The sequence below is a fragment of the Phlebotomus papatasi genome, chromosome 3 (assembly GCF_024763615.1).
Source record: "Phlebotomus papatasi isolate M1 chromosome 3, Ppap_2.1, whole genome shotgun sequence".
Classification (NCBI taxonomy): domain Eukaryota; kingdom Metazoa; phylum Arthropoda; class Insecta; order Diptera; family Psychodidae; genus Phlebotomus; species Phlebotomus papatasi.
Window position 1 is genome coordinate 4956526 of NC_077224.1, and position 16684 is coordinate 4973209.

Genomic DNA, 16684 nt, shown 5'->3' on the forward strand with positions numbered 1-16684 from the left:
TGAAAAATTTTCAACAAAATCCTGGTTTTCAACAAAATCAAAGCTTTATATTAATTTTCAAGTAATAAAATAACATCTAAGAATTAAAATAACGTGTAAAAATCACCATATTATCGATATTTCAGCATTAAATATTATAATAAGGGCTTGTGTTGCCTAATCGATAGAAAAAAATAATAATGACACCCGAAATTGTGAAGATTTTCTCTAATTCGCTAAGTGCTCGATTTTCGTTTGAATCTCAATTTCTAGGTTAAAAAACAATCTGAGAGAAAAGTTGTACATGGACGAAAATGTAGCTAATAAAATTCTCTATCAAACCCACAAAACAGATTGTTAGGGAGAGTTTTAGTTTTCGAGATATTTTTGATTAAAGTTGCTAAAAAGTCGATTTTTTCATGTTTTCTGACATATATAAGACTACAGCGCCCCTGATGTCAGTTGTACGAACTCCATCTGTCAAAAAGGTTATCGGGCATGTAAATGTAAAGGAGAACAAATGTTCCCATATTAAGAAATAAATCAGTTCAGCAGAATCGGAGATATAAGCACCCAAGTATCAAAAAACGACAAAAACGGTTTTGCTTAGATTCCAGGCGCAAAAACAAAATGAAATCAAAATGATAAGTATTTTCGTAAATCATTTGACTCTAGCAATAGAAAAAATAGCATTAGAATCCAGGGACAAAAACACTGTTGCACAGTGTAAGAACAATCTTAAAAGTATTCAGGAATAGCATAAACTGAATTAAAACTAGATTATCAAGATCCAATCATTAGAATTGATTCGTCCGAAATTACACACTGTCCGAAATTCCCTTTTTTCTAATTTATTGATTTTATTGAAAATTCTTTAGTTTTTTAATCAAACTTGAAAGTTTTAGGATTTAACTCACATTAAAAATCTCACCTAAAATGAAATGATCTAAGTTTATCAATAACATTTTCATTCTGCCTTTTTAGTTTTCCCACAACAATCACAATAATTCGTTTAATTTTCGCACACTCCCAGTATTTGACGGATTACTCTGAGTTTATTCAACGACCATCAGTTGGGAAGCAGCAAAATCACAACAAATCCCAAAATTTTACATGAAACATCAATTGGAGAATGGAAATGTGATTGTTAATGACAATTGAAAAAAAAGAATCCTCTCGACTTCAATCGCCTTCGAGTGATCCATCATCATTGCGATTTTTCATACTCTTCCGGCTGTCGCATGTGCTAAGAATCTCATTCAATTTATTCCTTGTTCACGGTAAAGAGCATATTGTTGGGATACATCGTGTGAATAATTTAAGCCTCATATCTCATTTTATATTTCCAACTGACTTTTTTTCAACAATTTTTTTTTCTTTATTCTCTGACCAGATTGTCGTCTGGAATCAGCTGCATACAACCTTTGACTTTTTTTTTAGAAGCTGCTAACCTGAAGAGCATTATTAAATGTGGCACGCGAGGCACTTGATTGGATACCTATTCCAGTATTTTTTTTTAAAATAATATGGGAATGCTGTCAACGAATAGAGATATTTTTTTAACCACACTCAATTGCACACAACACCGCATGATCATGATGCAGGTAGGAAAGTTTTATAAAAGGATGGAAGCTCAAATTTTCCACTCTAGAGAAATAATCACTCGTTGATTGTCAACTTCCAAAAGTTGTCTGTTTGCACAAGAATCGTAAACAGCATGTATTACGTTTTCCCAATAGGAAACAGTTCGAGCGAATTTGATTTGTGCTTTGTTGTTTGATGACAATTTTCTCATCATTTCGAAAGGCGGTACATATAGTGCTGATGGGATATTTCCCATCACTCTCAATGAACTTTTGTCAATATAGACAACAGAGTATATAAATCAAATACGGCAATATTTACTATATAGCACTCCACCGGTTTACGCTTTTGCCATCGGCTTCTGTTTCCACCCACTTCCTATAACTAATGATTTATGCATATGATTTATAAACGGTTTTATAAGATAGACTATGTTATTTGATTAGGATTAAACTGTAATGAATTAATCATAACGATAATATTTTGAAAAATTGTTTTTAAGATGATTATTAAAGTAATTTGCTAAAAGGCGGACAGTGTGGAGACCGGACTGTACCAAATTTCAGTCAAGTTGCAATTTCGGACACTTTTTATTTCACACATTTTCATGAATTTTTTAGTTTTTGCATACTTTAAAGAACATATAATACAAAAAGACAAAAAATATCCCTTCGACGAACGAGATGATATAAAGAAGACTTTGAAAAAAATCCGGAAGAGCAAGGAACTATGAGAATCAAAGTGGCCGAAATATTACTCAAAGCCAAGTCTATACTTTTATTCTTTTTAAAATGTAATAAGAATAAAATTTCAGAGAGAACAAAGGCGATAAAGTAATCTAAAAGGTTTGAAGAAACACTTCATAAAGAAAGCAACAAAAAATCAATTTGTATTAAAAATTTTACATTTCAAACTTAAGACTTTGGCGCTTGCATACAACTATGCCGAAATTCAGTACAGTTACCCTATTTTGTAAATTTCAAAATAAGATTGGCCTAAGCTCTACTGGTTTTAAGCGCTACTAGTTTTTTGACCATGTTTCCAAAGTCTCCCTGTTATTAAAAGTGATAATCTACAAAGCTGTTTTAAAACCCATCTGGACTTATACGAGTTTCAGACCTAAGGCTTAACCATATGGCTTAACTTCTCTAATATCTTAACAGTCAAGATTTTTTGGTAAATTTTGACTTAGGATTGGATTATTAAGGGCAAATGACCTTAAAAATCAATAAAGTCGGTTGCTATTTAAGGTTTCGAGACCCTCGGGAACTGGACTAAACCTCTAGTCTGAAGACGGTTTTAGCCATATGGCTTAACTACTTTAATTTCTTATCAATCACGACTTTTTGGAAAAAAAATAATTTAGAATTGGATTATTAAAGATATATCAAAACCAATACAATTCCGCGCTATTTAGTATTGTAAGACTTTTTAGGATTTTGAGACTGGGCAAAACGTCTAGTCTGGAAACTGCTTTACGTAATTCAAATTTATTGAGAATTGGTAGAGCACTCGTCCAGTTAATAAGAGGTCTGCAATTCGATCCTGGGTGGAGGCAGGAAGTTTTCCTATCTCCACTGAGAAAAAACTGGATGATTTTGAATGTCACTTGTTCAGATTGACGATTCTCTATACATAAATAAATAAACATTAATCAAAAAGTTTGCAAAATTCTCACAATATTATGAGTCATTACCCGTGCGCCATGGTACATAAAAAATATTCCATACACTGAGAATTCTCGAACAACATAGCGACAGTACTTCCGGAACTTATATGGGCTTCAGACCTAAGCCATAGCCATATGGCTTAAACTTTAATAAACTAAAGATTTCTTGGAAAATTTTCACTTAAAAGAAATATAACAAAATTGCTCACTATTTTGGGTTTTGAGACTTTCGGGAACTGGGCTAAACCTCTGAAGACCGATTTAGAATCCCGGAACAGTGTAAATTACGGTGAAAGGCAGTAAGTGGTCTAACGCCCTAGTAGTTTATGTATTGTTCCTAAATTATCAGTCTGAATTTTATTAGGTGTATCATTGTTGTTAAAGATAGGAAATAAGTATATGTCCTTGATCCTTAATGGGTATTTTATAAAAAAAAAAAGTTTGTCATTGCATTGGCAAAAAATACATACGGTAAAACAGACTAATTAGGTTCTGTTTTACTGTCTTTTTTTCTAAAAAAAATCTCATAATTTTACTACAATATATAGGCGTGAAATTACCTTAATCTTCCTTATTCCTTAAATTCCTTGTTAGACTTAAATCCGTTAAGTCGTTGATTGAAGCAAGGCTGAAGCAGATTGGGCAGTATTCTGGCAAAAATTGTCCGTAAAAGTGAAATTTAGTCAATAATAACGAAAAATTGCAAATTTTAAATGCCTTAAAAGAATTAATTAACTTTCCAAAGGAAAAATGTAAAATTGTGAACCATATTAACATTTTCGGTTGAATTTAAATGAATTTATGATCACATTTTAATTTTTTTAAGGATATAAATGATTTTTTAACTGGTTAAAATAGATTTTTTTACTAACACTATCTTCTAATTTACAGAATTTCTCCATTTAAGAAACGCTACAGCGGAAAAAAATAAATTTGGACAGGGGAAAAACAAATTTGAACAATACATAAAGTTAAATTTTCAAGTAGGGGAAGGCCTTAAGCCATTGCACATACTCTGTCTTTGAATATTTCAGTCTTTTTTTATTTTATTTATTATTTTATTTATTTAAATGAAAAACTGCCTGATTTTCCAGATCTAATTCTTTTCATTAAACGAATATGAAAAAAAATGAAGTGTTCTAAGCTAGAGGGTGTGCGAAGCTTGAAAGCTTTCACTTAAAGTTAAAGGATTTTTTACCAAACGGTATCTTGGATGTTGATACAAATACTCGTTTTAGCAAATATTTAGCTTTCATACCGATTAAAATTTAATTTTTTACGTTTTTTACTGCCCACATAAGAGAAATTGCCCATATGCTTTGCACGATCCCAAGCTTCGCAGTGACTAATTTTTTTCTATGTTTCTGAGTAAATGTGACTTTGCAAAATTGTTTCCAAAAACTGAACACTTTCGTCTAGTTTTGTAAATATGGGTGCAATGAGTCCGGAAGCAGCCAAAATCCCGAAACCCAAAATCCTGAATGTTCAAAATTCTGAAAAGGATGAAAATTGTGTAGAATAATATACCAAGACACAGAAAATTTCCCTTAGCCTGCAGCAAGCGTGGGTGCAATCGTGAGAGTAGCTGTGCCACTTTTAAGAATTTCGGATTTTGGCTTTCAGGACTTTGAATATTCGGGATTTTGGCTTTCGGAATTTTGGCTTTCAGAATTTTGAACATTCGGGATTTTGGTTTTCGGGATTTTAGCTTTCGGGGTTTTGGCTTTCGGGATTTTGGCCCTTTCGGGATTTTGGCCCTTTCGGGATTTTGGCTTTCAGAATTTTGAACATTCGGGATTTTGGCTTTCGGGATTCTGAACATTCAAGATTTTGTCTTTCGGGATTTTGGCGTTCGGAATTTTGCCTTTCGGGATTTTGGCTTTCGGGGTTTTGGCTTTCGGGATTTTGGCCCTTTCGGAATTTTGGCTTTCGGGATTTTGGCCCTTTCGGGATTTTGGCTTTCAGAATTTTGAACATTCGGGATTTTGGCTTTCGGGATTCTGAACATTCAAGATTTTGTCTTTCGGGATTTTGGCGTTCGGAATTTTGCCTTTCGGGATTTTGGCTTTCGGGGTTTTGGCTTTCGGAATTTTGGCTTTCGGGATTTTGGCCCTTTCGGGATTTTGGCTTTCAGAATTTTGAACATTCGGGATTTTGGCTTTCGGGATTTTGGCGTTCGGAATTTTGCCTTTCGGGAATTTGGCTTTCGGGATTCTGGCTTTCGGGATTTTGGCTTTCAGAATTATGAATATTCGGGATTTTGGCTCTCGGAATTTTGAATGGGACACAATGAGTCACATTTTTGAGAAACATAGGAAAAGTTTACGCATTACGAAGCATAGGCACTTTACTCTATTATTATTAGATCTAGAGTTTATCACAGCATTGTAAATACCATTGTAAGGTAAGAAATTTTAATTAAATTACAAAATCATACAAAAAATATATCAGAGTTGTAGTCTAAATTAGGTTAGGATGGTTAAGGCTGAGATAAGGAAATCAGTGGCAGCTTCATTTAATAAGACAGACTGCGTGATTTTCCTCAGAGAGTATGTCGCTTGTGAAAATGTATACTATTATTAAAGTGTTAGGGGAGAAAATTTTATCCATTTATCCGACCAATAACGCTTGCGTAAATGTACCTCCTACTATTGGTGTTCTCTTTCGCTTCTTCGCACTTTTGGGAGGAGTTTTGTACTATTTCCCGAGTATATTCCACTGTTTCCCATACAAGTAGTTAAAACCTCTTCAAAAAACGATAGTCACTGAATGTTCTCGGCAGTGTGTTGAATTTAGTGATGTTTTGTGTTTTCCCCTCTTTTTTCCTTCCTTCTCTCTTATACATTTATTGTGATACTTAAAATATATACCGAATAGCGACAGTAGTAATGCACTTCGAGCTCACAATATTCGCATTCTAACTAGAATGTCTCCGTAGTTTGTCATCAACCCTCTGTGCGGCAGGACAAAGAATTGCGATTCACGAGATTTTCTAGCTCTCAAAATTCGCGATATGAAAGCAAATCAGTATTTACGAAATACAAGTACTTAAGTGCTAAAAATTTGTTAGAATTCCTCCTCTTTGAGAGACTTAAAAATCGAAAAAAATGATCTCATATTGACAAATGGTCTCTGCAAAAGTTTCCCGTATAAATTAAAATCTACTTATGATTATGCTTGTATCATTTTTGAAGATCCTACTATTTGTGAAAAACACTGTGGTAGTTCTAGTTCTTGCCTACAATATGCTTAGTAATTTATTCAATGTGCGTGTGGTTTTATTTTCCATCGTTAAATTAAGCTGGATCATCTCCTTATGTGTGTGGTAAAATGTAGAAAAACAAAATAGAGACAACTCATAAGTTCAGTGAGAATTCCTACAAAGATACACAATACATTCTGTGATAAATTGAGTGAATTTAAGTATTTTTTTCTGTGTAATTCTTTTCTTCTTCAAATATTGTGACATCGACGACTAGTAATAATTTAACAAAACGGATTAATACTACAAAATATGGTCATTTTGTAAGTGTCTAATTTTTATTTCTGTTTCTCTTCCATACTATTACTATAAGAATCTAAATATTCTATTACGAAATGACTATGAAAAAATGAGATTTGAATTCTAAACGACATCTCTATTTCTTGCTTCGTGTAATCTTTCAAAATATTTGGATGAAAAAAGACACAGTTTTCCCGTCATTTAATCACATACAAGATAATCACCAATAGTCAAAATATATTAATAAACCATAAATAAAAGTTCATGTAAAAAGCTTCTCTTTTGCTGCTAGTAGTCGAATGGGAAAGATGTCTCTTAATAATTCACGAGATCAGTATCGGCGATAACAAATTTATAACTATTTTTCAACTTGTTTAAAGTCTTCATACAATCCTATTGAAATCGACCTCACAGAATTCTTAGACTGCTGATATATTAGAAAGAATTATTTTGGCAAAGTCAAAACTTATACAGACGTTTCCAACTTTTATTTTCCAAAATAAAAGAAAATTAACTTTGTCCCGTCATTTTCACTATATCAGAACAAGAAACAGCAATGAAACTTAATGCTTCATGGTATTTCATCCCAAAATAAGCCTATAGGGGAGGGCAGGGCTGCTTCTTGCATGAATTTCAAATTGAACTTTTGAAACTTTATAAAAATAATAAAAACGACCATAGTTTAGTACATCCTGAAAGTTAGAATTAATTTAATATTGATACAAATAAGATAAAGTGCCCTCAAGTAGACCGATTCCTTAACCTGACCGATAGAGTAAGTATGATCTAACATTAATAGGTCAATTATTCCATAAATAATACGAATAAGTGATAATTTCATAGAAATTTACCATAAAACATTCAAAAATTGACCACCGGTCAAGTCGAGGAACCGGTCGACTTTAGGGGCACTTTTCCTTAGTAACAAAAACGTTCCACTCGTTCCACTAAATCAAATAGAGACTACATTTAGACAAGTAAAATTAATTATAAGAATTAAGTCTTATGAATCTCATAAGTTGCAATTCAAATATTTTTCAAATAATAAAATCCTTGGGGATCTCAGTGGCGGCAGTGGTGCAATAAGCAAGACCGTTGGTTCTTGGGCGGATGAGATCTCTGACTCGAGTCTCACTGTTGTTGCTTAGGATATCGATTTTGATTAGTTTGAAAGGCTAGCCAATAGTTTAGACCTCGCCGAACGCGATTTTTTAGCCCAAATACAGCAATAAATGGTAATAAACTGTGATTGGAGTCCGGATTTGATAGTCTTAGCACTGGATCACGTCTAGATACGTAGTCTGATCTCTGTGATATGACCTACGTCATGTTTGGCATCCATTTTGTAGGACAAAAATCCGTTATTGATACACTTTTTCATATAAGAGCGTATTTTACTCAAATATACCATTGCTTTGGTTGTAAGTGAAAAAATTCCGGAAGTGTTTATACAAAATGCATTATTAACAGCCGGAAGTCATTATATTAAATTACTTCTTACGTAAATAGTTCATAAAATAAAATTTTAGAACAAAAAGTAGCGTTTAGGTACAAGTGACAAAATTGTACCAATGCATCTTTTTTTTAAAGGCTTTACAAAAATATTAGTAATTCTCCTAAAAAATTCTACTAAGACACAATTTGTAACTTTATAATAAAGCTCTCTAAGAAAAACAAGTTTCAGTCAAAATATAAATTAGATCTTGAGATAGTAAATCATTTATAGAGAATTTTGAAACATTGGTACAATTTTGTCCGGCACTGTAAATGCGTCAAAGTTCCTTAATAGAAAACAATTTTACGCAAAAATAGAGAACATTTTGTGAAGAATGTAGGGGAGACCGCGGAGGTTTGGGACACTTTTTCATGTTTTGACTTTGACACAGCATTCCAAAAAATTACGATAGTGTATTACAATTTTATGCGGTCTTTAGGATATTTATTGGTATTGACTTTATAAAAAGTACTCGATAGAACTTGGAAAACTGCTGAGTTTTCTTGGAGAAGGTAATACATTTAACTTGACGCTTTGTCCCAAACCTCCCCGATGTGGGGCAGTATGGGACGCAAAAGGGGATGTTTGGGACGCGTTTTTTCTCGCATAACTTGAATTATTGGAGCATGTTAATTAATTTTAAGTACTAGATTAAAAATATTTCTAATCGAAATAAAAATGTTTCATCTTTTATTTCATACTTAGAAATTAATATCAATTTTATTTGTACAGTAGAGTCATTTATTTTCAATCAGTTATTTAAAGTATTTTCTTCTTATTTTCCACCTACCTTTCTTTGCTTTTTTAATTAAATATTGCAATCATGATCATCAAATTCCTCAGGCGAGTAGATTTTCTTGCAAATTTTAGTTTTGAACTAATTGACGAATTTCTTTTTGATTTTATGACAACTGCATGGTACCTGTTTTTTCCTTATTTCTCTGAATAAGATCTCGTCTTGCCCTTTCTGGAAAATATGTGAGAATTGTAGAGGATATTGCTCGAGAAATAAATTTTGGTATTTAAAACCTTTAAGTAAAAAACAAGAGCGCATAATCTCTGAAACTTTTATAAAAATATGTTTCGAGATTATACTGCTAGCTAATAAGATGAATAAGTTTGGATTGTATATTGCTGATATAAAATACAAAGAGCAAAATTGAGAAATCAAAAAAATACAATCTTTATAAATTTTTAAGAAAGTGTTCATAGAATTAAAACAATAAAACTGAGGATATCCACTTTTTAGTCAAGATACATCTTAATATTGCTTACGATTGAGTAGTGGTTAAATTCCAAATATTTCAAACATTAATGAAAAAATCGCCTTGTTCCACACTATCCCTGTACCAAACTTCCCCGGTCTCCCTACATATTTTTGATCTTCGAATATATTTTGGAAGTAATCAAGTAATAAGTCCTGACACGAATTCTTAAAGTAGGTTCTTAAAATAGGTGTTCCTTTCACCGATAAGACAGTCGCATAAAATATTTGAATCGCAATGTATGTCCTATAATTGGCTAAAGCTGGAAAGCTTTCAAAAAGCTTTCGGTTTATCCAATCAGACAACGTAATATTTTTTTAATATTCTATGAGACCAAAATTACTTAGGGTAAGTGTGTCGAATTTCGGCATAGTTGCATGCAAGCGCCAAAGCTTCAAGTTTGAAATGTAATATTATTAATACAAATTGATTTTTTTGTTACTTTTTTAAGGAGTATTACTCGGAACCTTATAAACAGTTTATCGTTTTTATTTTCCCTAAAATCATTCTTAATACATTTTAAAATGAATAAAAATGTAGACATAGCTTTGGTGCCCTATTTCGGCCACCTTCATTCTCATAGTTTTTGCACTTCTGGAATTCTTTCAATGACTTTTTCACACCATCTTGTTTATCCAAGTAACATTTTTTGCATTGTATAATCTTTAGAGTATACAAGAGCTAAAAATTAATGGAAATTTGAGGAGCAAACGATGTGGCCGGAATTGCAAGCTGGCCAAAATTTGGTACACTTACCCTAACAAAATACAAAAAATTATAATAAATAAATAAAAGCTTATCATAGAAAAACTCATCATAGCTAATTTTATTTTGAATAATAAAATATTGTATTCGCCTGTTATTGAAACCGAAAAGTATCAGATTAATCTTATCAAATGAGCTTTTTCGCTATACAATCAATTGGGATAAATTCTTGAGGAGGAATCACACGTGAAACCGGTCTCCGACCACTGATCTTTTACATCTATCTGTGAGGTGTAACACAATGCTTGTGGGTTAAGCGTAATAAAAGGCGATTCATGTTTCTTCGATATTTATTAGGCAGTCAAGCATTTCATTTCAACATCAGTCCATTTCATTCACCTACACGATTGAACCATTTCTCCTAACATTGTAAGGACTAATAGTTCTGGGAACTTTATGTTACACCTCATTCAATTATGTTTACAAAAGACTAACACATTTTTTGTTTTAAAAAAATTTAGAACGGATACGCACTTTGGAAAAAAACAGACAAAAAAAGTAATCTTCCGACGGATTTCTTAGGCTTGTGCAAAATAACTATTAGAGTTTGTGTGGCATCAATTCATTTTGCAAGCATTTATCTCTTTTGTAAAACTGTCCAATTCACAGTAAATTCCACTCTGAAGCATAAAGAATTTAGGAATAGTGAAAAATGTGAATTGTCTAAAAACATTTTGAGCAATATTTCAGGTGAAAAATAGACCACACACCTGTTTGATTATTTATGAAAGACGGAGGAATAGACGAAGTCGATGAGAATCTCTATCTCAATCGTGTTAGACATCGATAACACTAAATTTGATGTGATTTTCTCTCTGGTGTCCCAACAACAAGATGAGAGCGTGGACAAAATAGGGCGTGAAGTGTGATTTTCTAAATTATTGGTCATTTATCGATAGAGATCTATATAAAGTGATATTGTTAGATAGATTCACAAATTAATTTGAAATTCAAATATTCTGTTTTTAGGATTGATCTTTAATACCTGTACAGGGTAATTCAATCAAATCTAGTCTGGATTTATGTATCTTAAACTGTACTTCAATATATAGGGGAATGTTGGCATAGTTCGCACAGAGGGAACCTTCAAACAATGCAAATTTTCTTTTTGTTTACAAAGAGCTAGTTCGTCATTTCTTAGTCATAAGATACAGTAGAGTTCCTCAAATTTGAACAATATTTTCAAAAACGTAACGGAATTCACGTGAAATGCACTTTCCCTAGATTAAGAAAAATAACTTTAGTGAATATATCAATGTAATTTGTTGTGAAATATATGAAATTTGTTGCGGAAGTTAATATAATACGATAATAATGAGAAAACACCAGAGAAAAATAGTTCTAATTCAGACTCCACGCAAAAATTTCTTCACATAACCTCAAATTTTACATTTTGAACTCAACCGTCGTTCAAATTTGAGAAACTCGACTGTAGATCATTATTAAGCTCAAGAAACGAGATGAGAAATGGTAGATCAATTTTTTGCAAACAAAGAGAAAATTCGCATCGTTTGAAGGTTCACTCTGTGCGAACCATGCCTACATTCCCCTACTTATTAACAAGAATATCGCAAATGAACATTATTATGCTGGTAAACAGATGTCTAGACGATACGGTCAAAATTAATAGAAAGTTTTTATTAAGACATAATTTAATCCGAGTTTCTTACTCATTTAAATAACAAAAGTAAATTAATGGGGTATCGAGATCAAGGAATTAGAGAAATAAAATAATTGTCAATAATTATAATCATCGCTTCTATCACTCAAACTATTACAAAATTCATTTAAATTGCAAAATATTTTAAAAAATATTTTTCGATATTGAGAATCCTATTTGAATTTAAAAATCAATTCAAACTTTATGGTGCTGGCACACCTTTCCAATTGGGTGTATTTCAATCGATTGGAATTTTCCTTCTTACTCTTTCAAAGTCAAATAAGATATATTTGTCTCTTTCTGTCAAATGAAAATTTCAATTTCAATTTAATTTTCAATTTCAATTTAAATTTGACAGAAAGAGACAGCTACATCTGATTTCAGTTTGAAAGAGTAAGAGGTAAAATTTCAATCGATTAAATTTCACTCAATTGAAAAGGTGTTCCAGCGCCATTAGATTGTAAAAGTACTCTGAAATATTTTGTAATGTGTAAAAAAAAATTAATTAATCAATCTTCGCATTATTGCTGACGGAAAAATGATCTGGAATAACTTTTACTGATCGAACTAAAGAGAACATTACCTATTTAGGGGAATGTACTCTGCCTTCGAACGTTCATGCCTTAATGTGATTTTTTAAAATTTTTCCTAAGAGACTCATTTCTATTAAATATTACTTATTTAATTATTAATTATTGATAATTAAGTGTAAGTCTCTAAATAAGTCTAAAAGAACTTCGCATTGTTCGAAGGTATGAACTTTCGAAGGGAGAGTACATTCTCCTACAATCAGCTTTTTTTTTACTTCTCGTCATTATGAATTCCAAACAGTAAGAGGTATCAATTTTCGGTCTTTGGTCACTCCCTCATAAATGAAGATTCTCTAGCGAATTAATTTACCAAAAGCACAAACATATACCCCTCAAAAATTACATTTTTTTAATATTTATATCCCAAAATTGTCCCAAGCTTTTTAAAAGATTATATCATGCAAAGTCATATTTTTATTATTATACCAACGCTGGAGACTTTATTTTTCAGAAATTCGCCTGCATTTTGTTTCATTTAAAACGTTTTAAAATTGAATATTAATCTGTAGGGTATCGGTAATTTAATTTTATTTGTGAAAATATCATTTTCGTAATTTTTTGGTCTTTTGTGACCTATCTAGAGGGCAAACGGTAAGAGATATTGACTACAGGACTGCGATGACCCATCCTAAGAGGACATTATCTTGTGGCTGATCTTAAAAAATGGTTTTCTTCCCCATTAGTCATTCTTTAATCTACCTTAGATTCGGGTATATTTTGTAGCTAATCCAGCTGAACATTTCGTCCATAGGACACCTTTAATCGATTAAATCGTCATCTTGTATTATGCAAAGTCAAGGATAAACCATTCTGGGTGCTTTATTTTTCAACGGATTTGATCAAATTTGGATTTGTTTAAAAGGTCTTGAAATTCCAAGCATGACTGCATCGGTTTCAATCGGTAATCAATCTATAAGGTATTGCTATGATTCCCTAAAATTATGTCACAACAGAACAAAATATGTATTAATGTTTTCTCAATTTTAAAGCTCAATGATTTTAAAAATATCTTCTTCTAGATCAATTTCGAGATGGTTTTCTTAATTAAATCAATACTATGTTATTCTACCTCATTACGTTTATGAAATACGCAGCTCAAAGCTTTCAAAATTCTTATTTGGAGGAGTTTGACCAATTTTGAGAAAACCAAAAGTATGGTTTGGAAGAGATTGAAGGGGGGGCTCCACTTATGGAGGATCATCGAAGATCGGAAATAGATATTTCTTACCATTTAAACTCTAGCTCAAAAACAATCATAAGGTCAAGTAAATAAAATATTTTCTGTAAAAATGATTTAATTACCGGTATTTAACCGATTAATTACCGATTAAGCCCAATGCAGCCGGCTTTGAAATCTCATGAACTTTACAAAAAATCCAAACTTAAAAAGTCAGTTCGAAAATGAGCCCTCGAAAGTTATTGAACTTTGACCCTCAATAATTCAAAAAGGCAAATTTTTCGGTCATAGGTGTGTTTGGGCGAAATGTTCGCCTGGACTAACTCTAAAACATATCCAAAAATCATTGGAAAAGTTTGGGCCAATTTTGAGAAACCAGAAAAAACGTCTGGAGGTAATGTTCCGCTAAATCGACTTTAAGTAACTTTCTCTGTACAATGAGTAAATATTACTAAAATTAGATATGACCGGTATGACAGACCTTGTAATAATAAGCAATTTTCTCCCTAAAAATTAAGTGAAAAGAATTAAAGTTTTCTAAGCTGCCTCACTATCCATAATTCCGATCTGTTGTTCTCTCTTAAATTAAGAGATGGAAGTTCTATGATTTTATTTATGGTAATATCCTTGCAAGTAATTTGCCTATGTATTTTTTTCAGTGTAAACTTTTAGAACATACTGTAATTTACTTATTTTGATGGTAATTGTTTATGAAAAACGTAAAATTAGCACTAAAATTGTAAAGGAATTCTTTGGGAATATCAGAAAAACCGCGCGAAACATGATTTGTGAAACATCAATGAAACATGTGTTTCACTTTTTCATTGCAGACAAAATCAACCCCATTTCCATGCTCAAATGTCGTCCTTTTTTGCCGGGAACTCGATGATGATCAACAAGGAGCGAATGACCAAAGACTGGGACATCAATGACACAAATGTTCCCATCATCAATGATTCGGACTTCGATGACTTCTGCGAATGGGCAGATGGTCACGTGCGCCTCGTCTATCCGGTCACGAATGAAGATGCCAAGAAGCACACTTCCGGATGGGCGATGCGCAATACGAACAACCACAATGTCAATATTCTCAAGAAGAGCTGCCTGGGTGTCCTTGTGTGCTCCGCGGGATGTGTCCTGCCTCACGGAGGACGCGTGCACCTGAGACCAGCAATTTGCGACAAAGCGCGGAAAAAGCAACAAGGAAAACCCTGTCCCAATCGCGCCTGCAAAACAGGAAGACTCGAGATTCTACCGTGCCGAGGACACTGTGGATACCCCGTGACACATTTCTGGAGACACACAGAGAATGCTATATTCTTCCAAGCCAAAGGAGTACATGATCATCCGCGTCCTGAACCAAAGAGCTCTAGCGAGACAAGAAGAAGTCTCGGAAGTGGACGAAGAGTTCGTGGACTGGCAGTTCTACTTGCCAGGGATGCTGCTCTTGGAAATAAGGTGGGAAAGACCTCTGAATTTGTTAATCTTCCTATAGAAAAACTAAAGAATACTCTTTTCCAGCTACTCTCCCTGAGACAAACCAAGAAATCACCCAAACTGCCCAATACGGATATAATGCGACCTCCGCCTCTTATCCCGGATTCTAATACAGGTAAATAGGATGGATAATAAAGCTTTCTCAACTTACCAGGAATTTGAAGGCAAGAAGTCTCAAGATTACCGGGAGCAGCAAGAAACGCACAAGTTAACGAGACAAAATCGCGAGGCAAGAGCTTAAAAAGCCCACCGCGGGGCGGCAGCCTAATTTCGAACGCTAATCAAATTTTTCGAATCGATGTGAAACAAACTTCACATTGTGAAAAATATTTGAATTTCAGCTGTAATTCCGCCATCTGAGATTCTTAGTACTATAATCGATATGATCGGTATTATCATGATTAATAAATTTAAATTAGTTTTTTAAGTTCACTTAAAGGAGAATTTAATTCTGAAAAGAATAAGCCTGCAATTACTCATTTCATTCGATCAATATTTTTTTTGTTATTTTTTCTGCTAATTCGACAAAGTTTTTAAAATGAACGCTTTGAAATCTGCTTAGTATTTCTTTGCTCTCATCTCTGTTTAATAGAAAATACTTACAATTGGCTTTTGAAATTTTTGTGGTATATTTTTAGGAGATTTATATACACGGTAAAAAATTTCGGCACATATTTGTTCCAAAAATTAGCTAATCAACGAACACCCCAAGTTTTGGCACAATCTGGTTCTTTTTACGAGACTCAGGAAGATACTTAACATTAGTAACGAATTTGTTCCAAAAATTAGCTCGTCCATGGATACAGAAAATTTTTGGAACAAATTTGTACCTACAAGGAAAAACAAAAAGACACTCAATATTAGTAACGGATTTGTTCCGAAAGTCACCATCGAAGCGAAGAGGACGCCAAATTTGTGGAATTTTTCGGGCTACAATATTTATGGTTTAATTTTTTTTTAATTCGAGATTCCCGAGATTTCCTTCCCCTTCTGGTGCCAGCACTCGCATTTTTGTAATTCACACGTGTGTATAAAACACTGTTGACTTTTATTTGATGTTCCTTATGAATCTTTGCTACCGAAATCCATCTCGACTGAAGTATAGGCCTTAACTGTAAGAGGAAACGGACAAAGTCTTTTAAATTACCCAAATTTGTCCCCGACAATGGGAACAAAATGTCTATATACGGCTCCAATTTTTAGGAACAAATTTATATAAAACAAAATCGACTCAAATTTGTTGATATTCCACCGTATCAAAACATTTCGAAAAAAAACTTTAACACAATTGTCACTATATTTCGTAATAAAATCGCAAAGAAAACATATTGGAACAAAGAAATATATTATCCAGATACATATTTGTTCTAAAAAAAATAGTTCCAATGAAAATTTGTTGCAATATTTTGGTCAGTGTCCAAAAGTTTTTACAGTGTAGGAAATAAAATATCAATTTTCTGACTTTGTAATTATGAAAACCTCCTTAAAATTAAATAAAGAG

General features: G+C 32.8%; 2 protein-coding genes across 2 annotated transcripts in view; one reads left to right on the forward strand and one right to left on the reverse strand.

Annotated features, from left to right (window-relative positions):
- The window catches only part of LOC129805180 (meiotic recombination protein W68), a 34354-nt gene extending 18941 nt beyond the window's left edge, over positions 1-15413 (reverse strand). The window contains exon 1 of the mRNA XM_055852939.1: positions 15335-15413. The gene's annotated coding sequence lies outside the window, so the exon portion shown is untranslated. The remainder of the gene's footprint in view (positions 1-15334) is intronic.
- Positions 1-16684, forward strand: part of LOC129805181 (uncharacterized) — a 28741-nt gene that overhangs the window by 7659 nt on the left and 4398 nt on the right. The window contains exons 2-3 of the mRNA XM_055852940.1: positions 14517-15144; positions 15208-15298. Coding sequence (XP_055708915.1) covers positions 14517-15144; positions 15208-15298 — 719 coding nt within the window. The remainder of the gene's footprint in view (positions 1-14516; positions 15145-15207; positions 15299-16684) is intronic.